Source organism: Neomonachus schauinslandi, chromosome X, assembly GCF_002201575.2.
Source record: "Neomonachus schauinslandi chromosome X, ASM220157v2, whole genome shotgun sequence".
NCBI classification, from domain to species: Eukaryota; Metazoa; Chordata; class Mammalia; order Carnivora; family Phocidae; genus Neomonachus; species Neomonachus schauinslandi.
The window spans coordinates 41,715,050-41,736,588 of record NC_058419.1 but is presented as its reverse complement, the minus strand read 5'-3'; the positions used below and the strand labels follow the sequence as shown (position 1 = coordinate 41,736,588).

General features: G+C 36.3%; 1 protein-coding gene across 1 annotated transcript in view; it reads left to right on the top strand.

Moving 5' to 3' along the window:
- The window catches only part of NRK (Nik related kinase), a 168,402-nt gene that overhangs the window by 6,950 nt on the left and 139,913 nt on the right, over window positions 1–21,539 (top strand). The window contains exon 2 of the mRNA XM_044911823.1: window positions 1,240–1,305. Within this exon, the coding sequence (XP_044767758.1) occupies window positions 1,240–1,305 (66 nt within the window). The remainder of the gene's footprint in view (window positions 1–1,239; window positions 1,306–21,539) is intronic.

Genomic DNA, 21,539 nt, shown 5'->3' with positions numbered 1-21,539 from the left:
ATATATATATATATATATATATTTTAAGATTTTATTTATTTATTTGACAGAGAAAGAGAGAGAGAGCACAAGGAGGGGGAGTGGCAGGCAGAGGGAGAGGGAGAAGCAGGCTCTCCGCTGAGCAGTGAGCCCGATGTGGGACTCGGTCCCAGGACTCTGGGATCATGACCTGAGCAGAAGGCAGACTCTTAACCGACTGAGCCACCCAGGTGCCCTCATATATATACTTTTTAATTTTTAAAGAAAATCTGATTTTATTGACTTATCGTGGTTCAAGACACTGTGCATATTCTTTTGGGGGACACTTTATTTATTTATTTATTGAAGTATAATTAACATACAGTGTTATGTTAGTTCCAGGTGTACAATATGGTGATTCAATAATTCTATACATCACTCAGTGCTCATCACGATAAGTGTACTCTTAATCCCCTTCACCTACTTTACCTATCCCCCCCCCCAACACTGGCCTTCTGATAACCATCCATTTGTTCTCTGTATTTAAGTCTGTTTTTTTGTCTCTTTTTTTCTTTTTGTTCATTTGTTTTGTTTAAGTTCCATATATGAGTGATATTATATGGTATTTGTCTTTCTCTCTCTGACTTATTTCACTTAGCATGATACTCTCTGGGTCGATCCATGTTGTTGAAAATGGCAAGATCTCATTCTTTTTCATGGCTGAGTAATATGCTCATTGTGTGTGTGTGTGTGTGTGTGTGTGTGTGTGTGTGTATCCACACACCACATCTTCTGTTATTCATATTTGGAGGTGATACTTTTTTTCTCAAGAATTACTGTTATGTAAATGAACTGTCCAGACTTGTATCCAACATCTCTACTCATCATTGCTGTATGCTAAACTTTCTGCCTGTCTGGCTAGTACTCAAAAATAAATTTGAAAAGAGTGTCAATTCCAAGTAGATAAATATATTTCTATTTCAATAATTGTTCTAATTGCATTATGAATATGCTTCAACTAGACATAATTGTATGCATTTTACAGGTTTGTAATAATTTGTTATACAACTGCTTAATGTTCATGTCATTGTTTCTTTTCCATAAATGACTATACTCTGTCCAGGAAAATTGTGACATGTTTATTCATTTGGTAAATGACACTTAGGTTCCTCCTGTGGAAATTCTAAGGAAGCAAGGCAGATTGGAGATACAATTATAGATAGTTGAATACTTGCCTACTTTTCCAAGAAGATTGACAATTTTTGTTCTACATTTTTGCAGGATCCAACTGGAATATTCTCACTGGATAAAACCATTGGCCTTGGTACTTATGGCAGGATCTATTTGGTAAGTGGAGTTAGATTATGTATTGGTTCTTCATTTTCTAATAACAACGATTGCAAGTGAAAACCCTACATTGCAGAACAAATAATGACAAAAACATTTCACTCTGAGAGATAAATCAAATTAGGATAGCTCAGTGATATCTGTGAGAAATTATTACAGAAGAAATGGATTGGAAATCTATAGTGAACCAACAGACCAAACATAAGATCTAAAAATTATTAGCAGAAAATTAATAAAATAATCAACAGAAAAGGGAATTAATTCAAATAAGATATACCTAAATAAAAATATCATTTGTTTTATGTTATACATCCATACCATTCAAATTACATTCAACTTTTAAACTGAATTTTACAAAAATGAACATTTCCACAACATTTTATATCATACTGTGTGTATGTGTGTGCACATGTGTGTGACAGAGTTAGCCAAATAATCTAACAAGAAAAACTCTGCATTTATTTAATGATTATTTATTACACACAAAGTATGTGCTGAGCACTGTCATAGTCTCTGGAGATAAAGTGATGACCAAAACAGATGATCTCTGTTCTTCCAGGGCTTATGGTCTAGAAATGTGTAAGTGATTAAATGTGTGTATGTGTTTGGGAAGGACTGGGAGAGGCACATATACTATATATGTAAGCATACACGTAACTGTATATTTGCAGCTATAATATATTCCTTGTGTGGTTGTTGAGGACAATGTTGATGCATTCTAGGTAAAGCAGGGATACTGTTGAGGGCTGGCTTGGAGACGGGGTTACTTTAAAGGCCCTATCACCTTCATCACCTTCCCCCACTCTCTAGTATGGGGATTAGACATTTTTTGTCTTTTATGAGGTTCTGTACAAATGCAGTGTTCCTTTTCCCCAAGCCTGTCCCTCAAAAACCAAATCAGTCTCTCTAGGCTGATCTTTACTGTAGACTAACCACAGGTCCTCTACACTGGGTTGTATAGAGGTGTCCTGGTATAGGTCCAGTGGAAGGGGCTCCTCTCTAGTTTAGACAAGGTTGCCCTCTGCTTGCCAAGCCTTGTACCTTTAGGTTGCATCTGCCTAGAAGGGGCTTTAAAAAAAATTCATGTACCTAAGTTAGGGTAGGGGAGATCTTGAAAATTTGCACAAAAGTACCTGTAGCACCAAAGCTGAGTAGTAAACGTAGCACTGTGGAAGGTTCCTAAAAGCAGAAAGAACCTGTGAGTATAGGGAACAGAGAGAATGCCAATATTCATGACACTTTTTAATTTTTTTGGGGGGGGTACTATTTATTTTTTTTATTTTATTATGTTATGTTAATGACCATACATGACATCATTAGTTTTTGATGTAGTGTTCCATGATCCATTGTTTTCGTGGAACACCCAGTGCTCCATGCAGCACGTGCCCTCTTTAATACCCATCGCCAGGCTAACCCATCCCCCCACCCTCCTCCCCTCTAAAACCCTCAGTTTGTTTCTCAGAGTCCATAGTCTCTCATGGTTCGTCTCCCCCTCCGTTTCCCCCCCTTCATTCTTCCCCTCCTGCTACCTTCTTCTTTTTTTAACATATAATGTATTATTTGTTTCAGAGATACAGGTCTGTGATTCAACAGTCTTACAGAATTCACAGTGCTCACCATAGCCATGACACTTTTTTAAAACCATTTTGATTTTACCTTTTAACAGAATCAATAAGCTGTAGACAGTGATGTGATACAAATGCAAATATGTTGTTTATGCTACCTCATGTGCGTTTCAGGCTTAATAATTAGTTAACAATTGTGTGATGTAGGTGAATTTTGCTACCATATACATAGATACATACGCCTACATACATAGAAGTTCTTCTTCACTTCTTTGTTATATTTACAATCTCTATGACTTCATACCCATTTTAAATCCTGAGGAGTGTGTGTATGTGTGTGTGCTTAAGTGTGCGTGTGTGCTTCTGTATTTTTTATTTGAAGGAATACAGCTCGCTCCATCACCAGATTTTAGGAATAAAAACAGTCATATGAGGTAAAAAGTAAAGGTAAGGTTAGATAACACAAAAAGATGGTTTCTCATCGTCAGTCATCAGAACTGTGGTGCCATAAAAAGAAGAAAAGTCAAGAGGGTAAAAGGTGAGTTGTGCATGGTAATTCCTTTTTTTTAAACTAGGGTTTATTGTGGTATAGTTTACATTTGATAAAATTTGCCCTTTTAAATATACAATTCTATGAGTTTGGACTAGTCATGTAATCATTTAGTCATGTAACTATCACCACAATCAAAATTTTTCCAACATACATTTTAAAATACACAGTATAGTATACTTCAAATAGTATTCTTCAAGTAATACTTCACTGTGTGCTGACCCACCTTGTGTAGTATGGTTATATTTGTTATATATTTTATCTTTATGTGTGATATAAACCCACAATACTATTACTTTGTTCCCTATACTCGATACTATTACTTTTTATTTAGTTAATTATCTTTTAGAGCAATTTAAAAGAAGAAAAAATTATTTTTATTCATTTGAATCCATTCCTGGAATTTTAGTTTCTTTGGGCAAATCCAAGTTTCTATACTTCTTAAGCCTGAAGAATTTTCTGTAATGTTACATATAGTGCAGGGCTTCTGGTAATGAATTCTCTGCCTCGGTTTGTGTAAAAATCCCTCATTTCTTCATTTTTGAAATATATTTACACTGGATATAGAATTTTATATTGATACTTTATATTTTTCTTTCAGCACTTTAAAAATACCACTCTTTTGTCTTCTGTCTTGCATAGTTTCTGAAGTCTACTGTCATTCCTATCTTTGCTCCTTTGTATTTTTCTTCTTACTGATTTTAAGACTTTTCTCTTTAACTTTATTTTTTAGCCATTTAAATATGAAATGTCTAGGGGTTTTGTTTTGTTTTGTGTGTGTGTGTGTGTGTGTGTGTGTGTCTTTGGTGGGCTATTTATCATCCTTGGGGTTCTCTGAACTTCTTGGATATGTAATTTGACATATTTTATTTTGGGTGGGAAATTCTTGACCTTTATCTCTTCAAATTTTTTTGTTTTTGCTTTGTTCTCTTTCTTCTCCTTGTGGGAAACCGATTTTATATTTGTTAGGCCATTTGATATTAACTCACAGCTCTTGGATTCTCTATTCTGTTTCTTATGTGTGTGTGTATGTGTTCATATGTTTATTTGCTTTTATTCTCTTTCCTCTTTGTGTTTCACTTTGGATCCATTATTTCCTATCTTCAGTTTTACTGAGTCCTTTCTCAACTTTTTTGAGCCAACTGATGAGACTGTCAAAGGCATTTTTTAGCTCCTTTACTGTTTTTCATTTCTAGCATTTTCACTTGACTTTTATAGTTAACATCACTGCTGAAATCTCCACTTGTTCATGCATGTTTTCCATATGTTTCACTAAAACCCTTCATGTATCAATTATAGTTGTGTTATATTTTCTGTCTCATACTTTAATATCCAAATCGTCTCTAAGGCTGGTTATATTGATTGCTTTGTCTCTTGAGAGTGAGCTTTTTTTTTTTTTTGCTTGATTATTTGTTTCTCAAAATGTTTGTTTGAATGCCAGACATTGCTGGTAGAACAGTAGAGATTGAAGTAAATAGTATTTATGCCTTGAAATAGGCACTCTTCTTCTTCTAGGTCATTAATATGGGAGGTTGAGTCAATCTAATAAGATGAACTATGTTTGGGTTATGTTGTTGCTATGGTTACCCTCAGTTCATCACCAGTTTCAAGTTCCTCTCTTACCATGTGCTTAGCATGGTGGTGGGGTTCTCCATTTTCCTGCTCTACCCTCAGCTTTGGACCTCCCCTGTGCATCTGTGCTTCAAAGAGATTCTTCATGCTCCTGTGCCTCCCTAATGGTATCCTGGTATTGCTTCTTATTAAGTGCTTGTTAGTCTGGGACAGGGAGGAGTTCTCTGTTTTCTTTCTGGTGTGGGACAGGGAGGAGTTCTCTGTTTTCTTGATTCAACCTCAGCCTTAAGCAGAGCCTGTGCCTCTGGGTCATGGAAGTGGGACTTTCTTAGTTATTCTTTCCCTCTGCTAGTGGTAGGATATTTCTTAATGGCCTGGGCCCAGGACTAATTCCTGCCCCTTCCCAGAAGTAGAGGAATTATTATTATTATTTTTTTTACATTTCCCCAGCTGCAGTAGGTCTTCCTCTATGCCCTGTGGGGAACAGTTTGCTGCCTTTCCCTTAAAGCTCAGGGCTCTTATTCTTTAGGGAGAAAAGAATTGGACATGGTTTCATGCTTTTCCTACTGCAATGGCTTCTGCTCTCTACTAGGTCAATACTGTAAATCCATGGAGAAAAGCCTGTGAGTGTGTATAAATTCCTCTTATATCTATGGCTGGCTCCCAAGGGTATTGTACTCTCACGCTAGCCCATACCTGGCCTTTAGCAGTTCTTTAAAAATTTAGCTGAATTCTTTATACCACCTTCTATGATGACCTTGCCTTTCCCCTGCAGCCACAGGTAAGCCTGTGCTCATGTTCCATTTCTCCTTGCAGATGTTTATCTTTCTTCAGACATCAGGCTAGGTGGTTGCCTTGAGACCTCTCTCTGGGTTCAGTAAAAGTTATGATTTTGTAGATTATTCAGCTTTTTCTGTTGCTAGGGTAGGGGTGACACTCTTTCCAGCTTTCCACATTCTCATCGGGAGCCAGAAGTCCATGTCAATTCCTTTTAACTGAATCTTCATGAAGCACCTACCATATGCTAGGTCCTGTACACATTTGTAATTCCTAAGAATTTTTTTTTGTATTATCATATACTTTTTTTTATTATGTTATGTTAATCACCATACATTACATCATTAGTTTTTGATGTAGGGTTCCATGATTCATTGTTTGCGTATAACATTTTATATGTACCTATTCAGATCCAGAGATAGAGAACACTTTCCACCATCACATCTTCAAAGCAGAAAGCTCTGTGTTACAGAAGATAGATGATTACAGATGCTTTACTTACATTAGACATATTTTCCTTTGTCACTCATTGATGTGACCTCTTTTTCTCTACCTCAAATTAATTTCCTTATGTAAAAAGTCTTGGGATGGTGTTACTGTAAGTCAATACCTCCTTCATGGAAAATAATCTTGAGTATATAGAAAATGCTTTTAAAATATTCATACTTCTTATGCCAATAATTCCACTTTTGGAAATCTATGATAAACACCAAAAATGTAGAAAAAGCATAAAGATTTATTTTAGCAGAAAAGTAGCAGAAAAGGGTTTCCTTTGGAACCAGGCAGACCTGATTCAGTTGGCCATTAATTGGCTATGACCTTAAGCAAGTCACTTAACCTCTGAGTATACATTCCCTTATTTATAAAATGGAACTAATAACACCTTATGAGATTTGATAAAATTTAAAAACAGTGTATTACTGTTGCTATTATTTGTGAAAAGACAAATTCGGCAAAATCCTAAATAGTAAAAAATAAGATGAAGTAAATACCTACTCAGTCAATTTCATTGCTCTGAAAATCAATGTTTATGAAGATATCTAGCAGCATAGAACTATCTTTAATATGTTAAGCAAAGTATTCCATATTATTATATGTACACTCTGATTACAACTATGTTTAAAAAACATGCATGTGAAAAATGGTAAATTAAATAGCTAGAATAGTGAGATAATGCATGTAATTTTCTATTTCATATTTTTTCTATTCTGTATTTCTAATGTTTGTAATGTTATATTATTTAGGTAAAGAACATACATATTTGTATATATATATTAAATATATACATGTGTATGTATGTATTAGACAGTAACAAATGCTGTATAAATACCCTGTACAACAAAATGGAAGCATGATACCATTCAAAATTAGTGTCAGAGTGACTCATAGAGTCCTTTGCTTTTTCAGTGCTGCCAACCACATCCCCTGCTGGTGTTTGTTTTGGTTAAGGTCTCTCCAATGTCTTCCAGCTTGTTTCCAAGGCCTTGTTCTCTGGCAGGTTTCCAGCTGTCTGCTGAGGTCTGTGCACATTGAAATGAAGGCTGAGTTGCACACTCCACATTGTAACCCTTTTACTTTCCTGCTTTTTCTTCTAATTAGATGCCTATCTTTCTACACTCTCCCACCTCCTGCCAGTATAAACCTCACTTAAAATAGTGGGTTTTATTTTTCTTTCTCTTTTTCAGGAGAAAATACTGTTCTTCCTTTTTCCCCCTAGTAGAGTCATAAAATATAGTTTTCTCTTCACCTTTAGCTGCTAGTCTCATAGCTTATGAGTTGTCACTTGATGTAGAGGGATATTTAGATTTTTCCCATGTGAGACCATATTAGTAAAAAGAAGGTAGGTTAGAACTTGTTTTTTAAAGGTACTATTAGAAAATTAAACAATTTCCCAAAGAGCAATGTACACAGAGAGACCACAGTTATTTTGTGAAATATTAAGAAGGAGATCAAGAACCTTTAGTGTAGCATAGTGAGTGGCAAACTGACTCTTCCGCTAACTGGCACTATACATATAACTTGACTTTTCTGGGCTAATTTCCTCAACTATAAAATAAATGTGTTAGACTAGATAATCTCAAGGGTTTCTTGTGGCTTTTTGACAATACACTTAGCATAGTGCCTAGAACTCAATAAAATGAAAACTATTCTTATTCTCACTGTTATCAGCATACTTGTAACTGTCTTATATCCCCTTCACCATCTTGCAAAATAGAAGTTGCTTATTGGCTGTTAGTTGAAGTAGTTCCTCATTTCACCAAATAAAATGATTGTCATTTTTTTCCTATTCTTTCCTCTACCATTTGATAAAAAGATGTCATATTTTAGCTCAGTAATTACTATAGTAGCAATGAAAAGATAAAACTGGGTAGCAGGTGTATTGGGAAGGTAGGGCATTTCATTATATGTTACTGTTAACTAACACCATTTTGTTAAGCAGAATACTACTAGTAGGGCAAGACAAATAACTGAATCTCCAAAATGAACCATTTTGCCTTGAGCTTCATGAAGTCTTTACTGCACCTTTAATCTCAATCATCTGTTCCCATGTTGCCATTTGCAGGTGGTGAGGGCAGAAAAGGCAGTAGGAAAAGGTTTAAGGCAACCATTTCAAGCAAAGGAAAAATTTACCTGAAATAGGGTAAACCTCCATAATTGGGTCTAGAGCTTAATTGTCACATGTGCCTGGTACTTAACTGGAATGAAATTAATGCTGGCAGAAGGAAGGGACTGCCCCAAATATCTTATTGTCCTAAAACTTAAAAATATACCCTGGGTATCAGTAAACATTTATCCTTGAGAGATAGTAGAAGAGTCATCTGCCCCTTGGTAGTCAGCAGATTAAGTCAGATGCATGAAAGTGTGGCATTACAATCACAAGCAAATTCCTGAATTGCTTGCACTCTGGAAGTACACTGTTGAATAAGGAAATTTCCTTTCAAAACACTGTCAAATGTATCACTCTTAGATTTGTTTTTTTTAAATCACTGCTTGACACATTACTTTTACTTGGAAATCTCACCGGACAGGTCAGATTTAGGTTTATTAATTACATTTTCTGGATTTGAAGTTGGAGCAGGGAATGGGAACAGAAAGGCAGGAAAGAAATGTCCTGAAAGTTGATGACATACAATTTATGATATTTTAAATTAAGTTTCAGAAACATGGTGCTGACATTTGGGTTGCCTGGCCACTAGGCCTATTGGATAGGGGTTTGAGTATTTTTCCTTTTAGGCTGAAATTATACTGTTTATTTGCCTACCAAATGTCTAGCACTGTGAATGCTTTCTTTTTAGGTAGGAAAGTTTCCTCACATCCTTGCCATTTTGCAAATATAGCTCAATTAAGTCAGCCAACAAATATTGCTTGAGCACCCATAAAGTGCATAACACTGTGCATCTTATTATACATTGCAAGCCTCAGAAGCAGGAGCTGAAGCTGAAGCTGACCTGAGGCTACAGGCTTACTAGGTTGTGGTTCCTTTCTAGTGCAGTACCATAAGTCCAGAGCTCTCTCTTGGTTCTGCCTTTTTCTTGTGGCATTGCCTCCTAAGGATAATATGCCTCAAAAGTGGGGCTAGGCCTTTTTAAACTAAGCCTCCTGCTGTTCTACATAGGAAATATTAAATTTATCCCTTAAATAAAAACATTGCTTTGAATGTTCAAAATTTTCCATAATAAAAAAAAATTTAAATTCATCTAATGCCTACTATGTCCCAAGCACTGTCTTAGTCACTAGGGGCTAGTTAGAATGATCAGAAAACATTGGGGGGGGGCTTATATTGATTTAGTTTTAGGAGACATAAGGAAGGAGGTTATTTTCCCTATAATTGTGGCCTCTACATTTGAGGAGGGAGTGATATATAACAGGAAGGAAAGGGAGAGGTAGGGTGAGATTGGGCAAAAGGAGGGAGGAATTAGGGATGTCAGTTTTTTTGTTTTGTTGTTCCCTGAGTGTAGAAAATATAATGAAGCTTCTAACTAAGACTCCAAGAAACAATTTTTTTTTTCAATAAGAGAACTGAGGTTGAATATTTGTAATGGGAGTGAAAAGAACTAATACAGGCTAAGTAAATTGAGACTCAGGGGACCAAATTAGTGGAAGGTACTGAGGTTTAAAGGCCTTGGGAAAAAAATGGAATATTTCTATCTTGACCATGACATCTCTCCGGCTGTGGAATATAACCTAGGCTCTGAGTTGTAGGCTTGTCTTTTTCTTTTTGTTTTATACCAAAATTTACTTCTGCCTCCTGATAAATCTTGAGGGAGGAAGAAGCAATAGCATCATAGGTCCAAAAGGTGAAAGTAAGAGTTATATGTGGCATTTGTGCTCTTGGGAGGCCACAGTTAATTTTTTCACAACTATTCTAATCTGTTTAATAAGTTCACAGATATACATGGTGAGAAATTCAAATTCTATATTTGGTGTGTTGTGGTAATGCAAAAGTTATGATCTCATATCTTTGATTTCTAATTAAGTTGATTTTACAAAGTTGTTCTAGGGATAGAAAAGACAAATTCAAATGTGTGGAGACAAATAGGTATTTCTAAACAAAATCCAAGACAAGTAAACTATAGCATTGTGTCTTTGGTCAATTAGATAAGAGCATCCCAATTATAAAAATTTTTATAAAATGTAAGTATAAATCTCTGTGGGGGAGATAATACAGTTACTTAAAAACAGATATACAAAATTGCACAATTGATGCTTAGTTTATACACTTAAAGCTCTTTCTAATTTATGAGTCCTAAGAAAATTTATGTGGACAAGCTTTATAAACCATTTTATTTTTTAAGACTTATTTATTTATTTCAGAGAGAGAGAGAGAGAGAGCATGAGCAGGAGGGGCAGAAAAAGAGGGAGATAGAATCTTAAGCAAACTCCACGCTGAGTGCAGAACCCCACACGGGGCTCAATCTCATGACCCTGAAATAATGACCTGAGCCATGGAGCCCCACACAGGGCTCAATTTCACGACCCTGAGATCATGACCTGAGCTGAAACCAAGAGTCAGGTGCTTAACCAGCTGCACCACCCAGACACACTTTTATAAACCATTTTAAAGAGAGATGGAAGTGAGTGGGAACAGTGGTAGAAACATTAATGTACTCTGTGTCTAATACACTAAAAATTTAGTTTTGTTTTATTTTGCATATACATATACATATATATTTATATATACTATATATGTAGAGGTATGTACATATGTACATATATGTATACACAGACATATATACAAATACATGTATGAGCACAATATACTATATCTTTGTATGTATATATAAGTTATACTACATAGAATATAAATTATATATATCAATATGTGGATAAATAGATAGGATTGTGGTCAGATTCTCAGTAAATTCAGTAAAGGTGGTTGAAGAATCAAGAGTTCTTGCTTTCCTTGATCCGCTATTATCTGATCACTAAAAAATAGTTAGGTTACCACTACGTTTTATGAAAGAGACACTTTAGAAAATAGCATTTAGGCAGCTCTAACTCTTGAAATAAGAAAGAGTCCTAACTTTGTTTTAAGAATTTCCAACATCCTACCAAAATTGTGTATCTGTGTCTAAGGTAGTTTTGTGAGTGATGCTAAAATTGCATTTAGAAATGAATGTGCCATGGTAGCTCTCTGGAGGTGTCAAAGAAAAAGTGGAAGCTCTTACATTTTTATGTTGCTGGGACTATACTGAAGGCAGTTTCTTACAAAGAGGTCTATGAGTAAAATTGTGCTAAAATATCAAAGAATATCAGAATGTATAAGCAGTTTTTTAACCTGCAGTCTTATTTTTTCCCTGCTCAGCTACACCCAGGTTATAACAAAATTCGCCTCCACCAGAGCATAGAGAAAGAGAGGAAAAATTAGGTATACATTGTGTGTCATTTCAGTTGGAGAAAGAATGATATAGAGGTAGTTTATGTGTAATCTGTGTTGGAAAAATAGGAAAGCTCCTTTTAGGTATGTCATTTATAGGCAGAGTCCCTTTATGAATAGGGAAAGGAGGTTGGATTATTCAGGGTACCCTGAGGGAAAAGAAGATTGATTATATTCTAAGCACTGCCAGTAACATTTTGTATAAATCATTAACTCTGAAGAGAAACAAAACAAAACAAAACAAAAACACCACCATAATCAAAAGGACAAGTTTAAGAGTTCTCACAGAAGGATAGCTTTTTTTTGGCTCTGAGAAAAAAATAAAATTAAATAAAAGTAGTCGGTATACAAATTGGATGAGGAAGGAGAAAGATGGAGAATGAAATTTTAGTCACTTTAGAGAGAGTGAGCTTAATGTCCTAAAAGTGGATAACATTTATTGAATGCTTACATTATTCCTAGTGTTTAATTTGCATTCTATCATTTATATTTCCTAAGAGGGTTATGACATGGGCACCATTGTTATCATCATCCTCCCACCTTATAAACTGAGGATCCAAGAACTTGAGTTACTAAACAAGTTCACAGAGCAAGTAAGTTGCAAAGTCAGGAGTAAAACCAAAATTTGTCTGGCTCTTAGGTTTGTGCTCTTTACTATATTATATTCACCTCAGCATATACAAGCCAGAGTCAAAAAGCATTCAACTAGATCAGCCAGTTGAAAAAAAATATCTGCCCAAGTATAAGAGTATATAGGAACCTGGTGAGCTGAGGTCAGTTATGAAGACTTTTCATGATGTGTCCCTCAGCATATTTGTTTCCTTCATGACAAGCACTAAGACACACTCAAGTCCGAGGAACTTTTTCTAGGATTTAGAATTTCAGAAGTGGACAGGAACAAATCAGATGGCCTTTGAAGGACACTTGAAGCTCATGACTAAATTCCTACTCAGACTCTTGAAAGCCCTAGGAAAGCAGAGATTGCTTGCTGTCACTTCTTTATTCTTTTCTAGTGAGCAGGGGTCTGTCTCCAGGGCCAGAGGCTTTATGCCTCAATTACTGCTCTTAATGGGAGCCCCAGAGAAGAGAGAGACAACAAAGGATAATTGAAAGTTAGTGCCTCTCAAAGATAAAACAGAACTTCAGCATCTCCTTTATGGATGATTGGTTTCTGATTGGTAGGGATATTAAAAATTAACAAATTTTAAAAGTTTGGGTATTTTCTAACAGATGCATTTCTAGGAACATGGGTGAAAATTAGATAGATAGATATAATTTAGGGTAGGAACGTGGGTGAAAATTGTATATATACATATTTATAAATTATATTATTTATTATATATATACTTTATATATATATAAAGTATATATATTTATATATATATATAAATATATATATATATAAATATATATATAATTTAGGGTACCCTTGTATGTTCCCTGCCTAACAATAGAATTTTTCCCAGAGTCTATGCTGGAATAAATTACATGTAGGGGCTAAGTGGCTATAGCTTGAAAGGTTAGAGGCTGGCAGAAGAAGAGAATTGAGCAGGTGGATGGAGGCAGATTTAGCACTGAGGTGAGGAAATGTATATACCAGGTGTGCTGCTTAAGTAAAATTCTCCGTACATCGTCCCATCAAATGGGCATACAGGTTTCAACAGAACTTACATCTTGAGGCTTTCCTGTGGTTAACCTCTACAAGAATTTTGCAAGCTGCCGAATTCCTCCCACTTTGTCACAAAATAAAGTGTTGGAATGATAGCAGAAAACCAGCTCCAAGTCTTGGAGTGAATGCTTAAGAATTTATTAGTCTTTAAAACTAGTTTGCAAATTTCTTCAGCAACAGACAGGAACTTTTTAATTTTGGCTATAGCTCCAGAGCACCTAGTAAAGTGCCTTGCACATAGTAGGCACAAGGGCATAAGGGATATATGATAAGCAAAATTTGCAATGTAGATGTAGTATGTTTTCTATTGCCTACACTCATTTTCTCCATTTATTATCATTGTCATCGTACAAGCAGGTATTATGAAAAAATTAAATGTCTCCAGAAAATCTATGTTAATCACCTTTGTAATCCCTTTGAAACTAGCAGAATACATATGGGTGCTTGGCACAATTTCTTGTGGGATGTGTACAAAAGTGACCCCCTCCCAAATGACATATTTTAACAGGCGCTCTCTGGAAATGTGCCTTGATGGAAAGAATTGACTAATGACACCCTGCTAAGCCAATGCTGGAGACAGGTTGTCCTTTCAAAATTATACCACCTAAGTAACTTTCTACCCTGATGAAAAAAAAAAAAAAGGTGTCACTGTGTAGAGATAAATATTTCCAAAGGATGGAAATATTAGCCTTACTTTTTTTTTTATTACTTTCTGCTGAATGAGTCATTTAGGAAGTTTGAAAGAGTATATTTTTTCTCAGGGTACTGTAGTTTGCTGTAGTGTTGTTGGCATGGCCAAGTATAAGGATGGTTTCAAGAGAGTCTCATACCTTCAGGAAGATGTCTAAAACATGTGCAAATATTTCCTGACTTGGAAGACTGGCAGCCATTAGAAAGAAAAACACATAAATAAGAGCCTACAAATGTCCTTACTTCTCTTAGCCTTCTACCCACGCTTGCCAGTTGCTGTAATGGGTTTTTTAACTACCTTAAATTTTAGTAAGTTCCAAAAAAAAATTAAATACCCCTAAATGTTAAACTCTAAAAGTTTTAGTAATGTGGATTTTGCGCACACACACATGCACACACACATACACATACACACATACATAATACATACATACATACATACATACACATACACACTGACCAACTCCCCTTGGTTTGTTGGGTACTTTTCTAGTCCTGTGTCCTAGGGAACTTCCATCAGTCTAGGACATCATACATATATCCTTGATTTATGTCTTTTAACACTTGAGCAACATATTGTAATGAGTAAGAGTTGTATCCTCCCCTCAACTGCACTAAGGATGAAACTAACAGATGTGACAAGAAGAGTACAAACTAATTTAAGAAAAGTGGAAAACAGATACAGATATATCATATTTGTAGGGAGCATAGTCTATGTTCACTCCAGTCAGGACAATGTGAAAATTGGTTTGATTAATTTCTTCACCACCACCACCACCACCACCCCCTCCAAAAATACACAGACAGAATTAATTGACTGTTTTTTTGACAGAAATTACTGAAATGTTTTTTGGCATCTAGTACAAACAGCCTTACTAAAATGGAAAATGGGTGTTCTACATTGCTTCAAAAATGTTTTCTAGAAGAGAATTCTCAGGCAGATTTTAACGCTTGGACTTCAAGAGAGGGAGATTAGGGAAGTACAATTAACTGTCAGCCTACCTCCCTGAGGCCCTTCAGATAGGATGCTCTGGTATGAGGCCAGAACTTTCTAAATTAACCTCCCCTGGCCCCCTCAACCTTTTTGGATCCGGCAGTGGTGTAAGTGATAAGTGAGTTGGTTTGGAAGAGGATTTACAGAAACCCATTGGAATATGGCCAGTTGATTTATTCAAGATAATTTGTTTATAAGAAATAAATAGCAAAGTAACTATTTTTTATGGTTCTATTGAGGCTAAGTTGTGAAACCTTCCTTGCACTCTACAGATCAGAAGAATTTGTATTTTTTTAAATAGGCAAAAGATCTGCCTCTCTACAGCAGCTGGTATATATAATTATGTGCTCTCAACTCCTTTACAAATACTTATTTCTTTTGAGTTCTGTTGGTGCTCTGAATTACCTTTCCATTTACCCAAATTTTATATATCATTATGCACTTGATAGAGAATTACAATGCAGTTAAGGTAGCAGAGATTCAGTGCCTGAGAATGTATCTCAGGTTTATATAGAAGCAAAAGCTGCTTGAGTCTTTAAGGATGCAGTTTACCCTCCATTTGCATTAAAACCTGCAGAATGAGATGTGGACCCAAGCAACTTCACTTGGCTCAATCAAACTTTCATTTTAGAAAGGCTATGAGGGCAGGGGCTAGATAATCTATACTGCTTTTTTAATTTTCCCTGTAGTAGCACTGTGCTGAATCAAATTTTGTTGCTTAATTCTACATTTTGTAGTTTTCTTTATTTGAATCTTATATTCCAGGGTCCTTTATAATCAGGTAGAGGGATGGGGGAAATGGAGAGAAGAATGGTAGGGAAATAGAAAGACTTTAGAACTAGGGTTGCCAGGTTAGACAAATAAAAATACAAGATGCCCAGTTAAATTTGATGTTTGATAAAGAACACATTTTTGTGTGTGTTGGTGTATCCCAAAAGTGTACACTTATACTAAAAAATTACTTGTTTATTTGAAATTCAAATTTAACTGGATTTGTCCTGTACTTTATTTGCCAAACTTATCTAGAACCAACTTTATCTGGGTCACAGATCTGCCACCTGCCAACCCTGTGTTAAGAAATCAGAGGAAGATTATTCCTCTTACCTGATGTGATATGGCAGAGAATGCCAGTTCATCCTATCTAAGAAGATGCCAAAGAGTGGGGAGGAGGTGATCTTCTGGGCCTAAAACAGTGACCACTCCTCCCTGCTTCTAGCAAATGTTTGGTATTACTTTCAAAGTTCTGTAGCAAAACTGCTTTGCTGGTACTTGTAGGGGCCACTGAGTTCAAGTGACTAATTCTCTCCTTACTGAGGGGCTGAGTAGGGGAAAGAAGGAGTTTTCTCTTTGACAGGCCAAGAAGAGCATTTTGCCTGCTCAGTCCCCTAGGCTAGAGAAGAGAATCAAGATCACTTTGTTTCCCTCCCTCCAAAAGTGGAAGGGCTCTGGGCTGCTGACTTGATTAGTCATTCTCCAGTTTTATCATGCCTAATATGGTTCCAAGAACCTAGTGTGATTGCAATCAATAGCAATCAATGATTTTTGTTTTGTTTTGTTTTTGGTGAAAGACCTTATGTTCTTCCATTTCACAGGCCAGGCTATCACTGGCTACAATCTACAGACTGTTCACAGAAAGACCATTTGTTATTTAAAACCCTGTTTCATGTGGTCCATTTCCTTTGTGAGTTGTGAGTTAAATCATTCATTTGGCCTGTGGTATTGGGAGGCTTACCTTAAGGAAGGATACATGGGGCATGAGTGATCTACAGTGCAAAGTAGAGGCAGACTGTCACCAGAACTATTTAAATCCAGCCATCATATCAGGCTGCTCCTAATTCCCTCAGGATGGCTCAGAGAATATACTACCTGTTCTTTCCCTTTTGTAAATAATGTTTCCTCAAGGACAGCCGATAATCTGTAAAGGAATAATGCTTCTGTAGATTTTGTGAAGATCCTCCAAAAGGCAGCAATATACTTAATGTCTCCAGTGACATTGTTGTTATGCCCTCTCTGGATTTGCCAAGAGTCCAAGTAGAGAGGGAAATAGGGCCTGAAACAATGTCATTTTCTTCCAGCTTTCCCAGGGACTCTATTTGCTGGAACTTCTACCATCATCAACTTTTTCTAGAGCTTCAGGAAAAAATAGTTCCTAAATAAGAAGTGGAGAAAGCCATGTACTATAATGTAGAGATACAAAATAAGTTAGTCTTCAATTCTAGCCAGTAACAATTCAAGTTAACATTAAGAGTTTACTATATACCAGACACTATTCTATATACTTTATAGGCATTAACTCCTTTGATCCTCATAGAAATCCCATAAGGTATAAATGTTATTTTCATTTTGTATATGAAAATGAGGCATAGAGAAATTAAATAACTTGTCTAAAGTCATGTAGTAAGTGGTTAAGCCAGGTTTGAAACCAGATCTCTCTGGCCCACAAAGCCCTCACCTTTATGCTATATAAAACTACAAGAGGAGGAGCACCTGGGTGGCTCAGTCATTAAGCAAGCATCTACCTTCAGCTCAGGTCATGATCCCAGGGTCCTGGGATCGAGCCCCACATCAGGCTCCCTGCTTTGCAGGAAGCATGCTTCTCCCCCTCCCACTCCCCCTGCTTGTGTTCCCTCTCTCGCTGTCTCTCTCTGTCAAATAAATAAATAAATCTTAAAAAAAAAAAACTACAAGAGGATTGCTAAATACAATTTCTACATGATATTGTTGGATCCATGAGAACCTGGAAGGTGGATCCACCAGGTCCCCAGGGAGTGTTTATGATGAAGCTCCAGTGTATACAACACTCCCAGTTTCAGTAGCATTATTGTTTTCCTCTAGTCAATCTTGGAGAGCCTTTCTGATGAAGACAGAAAGAATTAGAGTATTATTTCAGTCAAATGACAAAGCCAAATTATATGGTACATTTTACAGGGAACATTAGAAGCTACATAAGAAATTAATTAGCCATTTACGAAGTGCCTGTTCTGAATAGTAAATATTTAAGAAGGATTCAATTTAATTTTCTCACTGAGAGGTTTTTATTTTTAAGAATAAATTTTATGTAAAATCTTTTAACAGCAAAGTGTCTGATGCACATATAGGTTTTAGAACCAACCAGAACAGAAATGAATTAGACATGCTATTAATATTGTGCTATACAATTTCAAGGGGGAAAGCTCTTTCCTCAAAAAACTAGACAGGAGACATATCATTTAAAAGACTAACCCCTTTAATGAGGGCCCTGGCCAGGAAGGTATTAGTTTAGGTTCATGGAATAGATTCTAAGTAGTCAGCTAAAAATTCATATAGGAACTTACTTTGATACAAGTTTAAAATATGCAGCTTCCATCCTTGTATAATCAAGTCTGCTTAGCCTCCTGCCATGCCACACTGGGAGTATGCATTTTGGTGTCACACAGATCTGAATTTAACTCCATGATGTGAATGACCAGGAAGTGGGTCACTTAAAATTTCTAAGCCTCAGTTTCACAAAAATAATGAGGACAATAAAACCCATTATACAGTGTAGCTGTTATTATCCCCATGAGAGAACATGCAAAAAGCCTGTCATCAATACTGAAAACATGATAAAAAATGTTATTACCACTGAGAGTGGGGGAATTGGTGGAGGAATGTATTTCTTTAATATAAAGTTTATTTTAATATTCACTACTCAAAAAGCTGAGGCAAATGAGGAAGAATTAAACTCTACTGTAGGACAGATATGAAAAGACTACCTAGAGGTAGTATTATTTACAGATGACAAAACTCAAGCTCTGAGAGGGGAAGTGACTTGCTTAAGGACTATGGACTCTGAGAAACAAACAGAGTTCTAGAGGGGAGGGAGGTGGGGGGATGGGTTAGCCTGGTGATGGGTATTAAAGAGGGAGTGTACTGAATGGAGCACTGGGTGTTATACGCAAACAATGAATCGTGGAACACTACATCAAAAACTAATGATGTAATGTATGGTGATTAACATAACATAATAAAAAAAAAGGTCAGATAACTAGAGGTGTAAAGCCTCACTTTAGTATCGAAGTACCATGTTCCTATCACTTGCTAACTCACACTCAATTGTTCAAGGCTTCCCAGATATTAACAAATGCTCTAACTTCCAGGTGGTCATCCCCTAAGTATCTTACTTCTTCCTGGGAAACTGAAGATAAAATATCTAATTTTACCCTCTCATACCAGATTGTGCATAATTAAAGTGGTGATAATTCAAATTTATAGTAATAAATATTGTCATATTATACCAATGAAACTATAATGTTTATAAAACCAGAAATGATTCAAATGTACCTCCAGACTCTTATGAGTGACAGCTATGAGTAAAGGATATTTTTAAATTTACACTAAAGATCCTGTTGGAATAGCCAAATCATGGAAGAGCCCAAATATCCATCGACTGATGAATGGATAAAGAAGATGTAGTATATACAATGGACTATTACTTATCCATAAAAAAGAATGAAATCTTACCATTTGCAATGATGTGGATGGAACTAGAGGGTATTATGCTAAGTGAAATAAGTCAGTCAGAAAGACAAATACCATATGATTTCACTCATATGTAGAATTTAGGAAACGAAACAGATGAACATGAGGGGGAAAAAAAAGAGAGGCAAACCATAAAACAGACTCTTAACTATAGGGAACAAACTGAGGGTTGCAGGAGGGGAGGTGGGTGGGGGGGATGGGCTAAATTGGTGTTGGGCCTTAAGGAGGGCACTTGTGATGAGCACTGGGTGTTGTATGTAGGTGATGAATCACTAAATTCTACTCCTGAAAGCAATATTACACTGTATGTTAACTAATTAGCATTTAAATAAAAAACTTGAAACATAAAAAAGAAGCCTGTGGTGTTCATCAAAACACAAGGAGAAAAATATTTCATAAATCAGGATTTAGTTACTCCAGCCTCTGAGAAGTGAAAACTGTCTTCAGCTCATATCAGCCCCCTTCACATCTCTTTCCCTGACAAGCTCTTTTCTCTTTTTTATATCCCCCCTCATTTTTTTTTTTTAGATATTACCAATTCTAAGTTTGGTAAATGACCTTTTCTTCTGTGAGTCTCTATTTTTAAAGAAACTTATTAGTTGACTTTCTAGAATCACTTTTCTACCATGCTTATTTCCATGTGCTTTGTATTATTATGTGAAATGTTGAGTAACTTGTCCCAAGTATATTAGGTGGCAATGAACATTTGAAAGCACTGAAATCAAGTAAAGGCCTGGCCTGCCTCACCTTAAAAAGTTTCTCTGTATTGTTCTTTACATGGCCCTTTAAGCAGGTCAAATAACCACTGATATTAGATATGCAGAGAGATGAGAGGCAGTGAGAGAGAATAAATGAAAGACTATATACTCATGGATGTTAATGTTGCATTCTTTCCAGAGAAATTCATAATCTGACATGAATTGAGAAACTGTGTTTAAGCAACACTGTGAGCAGAGGCAATATCAGGCCTGGACATCCTACCTTCTGATGGAGCAGAATGCTGTTATTTATTTCCATGGTTCCCAAGCAGGAGCGCATATCAAAACCCTCTGGCGGAATAATTTGAAAAAAGCAAATGCTCAAGACACACTCTTAAGAAATTCTGACTGGGAACCACTGCCTATCTGAAACTGAGATTCTAAGTGTATACTAGAAACCTCAGAGAGGGTTTGCTTTTTTTTTTTCAGAAGTGGAAAAAAGTATATATGCTGGGAGTTAGAGATTTGTGATGGAGTGATTTGCAGGAAAGATATCCCAGACCAAAAATATGTCGTACAGACAAACCTGCCACATTCCTTGAAATTCCCATTATTAGAGAGTCATTCCTCTGGACTTCTTACCAGAAATCACCTGTTCACATGCATATTATAAATTAAGTAATGCATTAAACCACTAATTAACACTTTACCACAGATGAGATTAGGTCTCACCTTAATCCCAAGGGAAGTGAGGCACAAGGCAGGTAAATTATTTTTGATGGCTGTGAGAGAGGGAAGAGGGAGACTTTTGTAACATGGGGAGTTTTTCCCAAGGAAAGCAAAGCCAGATGTAGCACCTATTAAGAGGAGAGCCTTATGGGCAACATTGGAGGGGCCAGTGGAAGGAGGGCAGGGGGATGAAGGCAAAATACCCTTTGCCGGAGGTTATCCAATTGCCCTTGATGAAGGGAGCCTGCTTCTCTCATTCTTTCAGGCTCAAGTATCTCTTGCTCAGAATGACCCACCACTGACCCTGGTTCATTTAAATGCAAAGCAACAAAAGGAGAAAGCCTGGAGGGACTTAATCCTACAATTTAGGTTACACAGTATTAAACAGCTGATTGATTTGCCCTGTTCAGTGAAGAGAAACACACGCACACACATATTCAAAGCAACTGTTTGTCAATTCAGAGAAAAAAGTTAAAACTATATTAGACCGATGGAGAAACAACTTTCTCAAATCTTTTTTGCAAATGCCATTTTCTGTTTGCTCACCTGAATCTCAGCCAGGGTTGTGGGTCCTACTAAGTCCTTTGGTGGAGAGGAGAACTAACTCTTGGG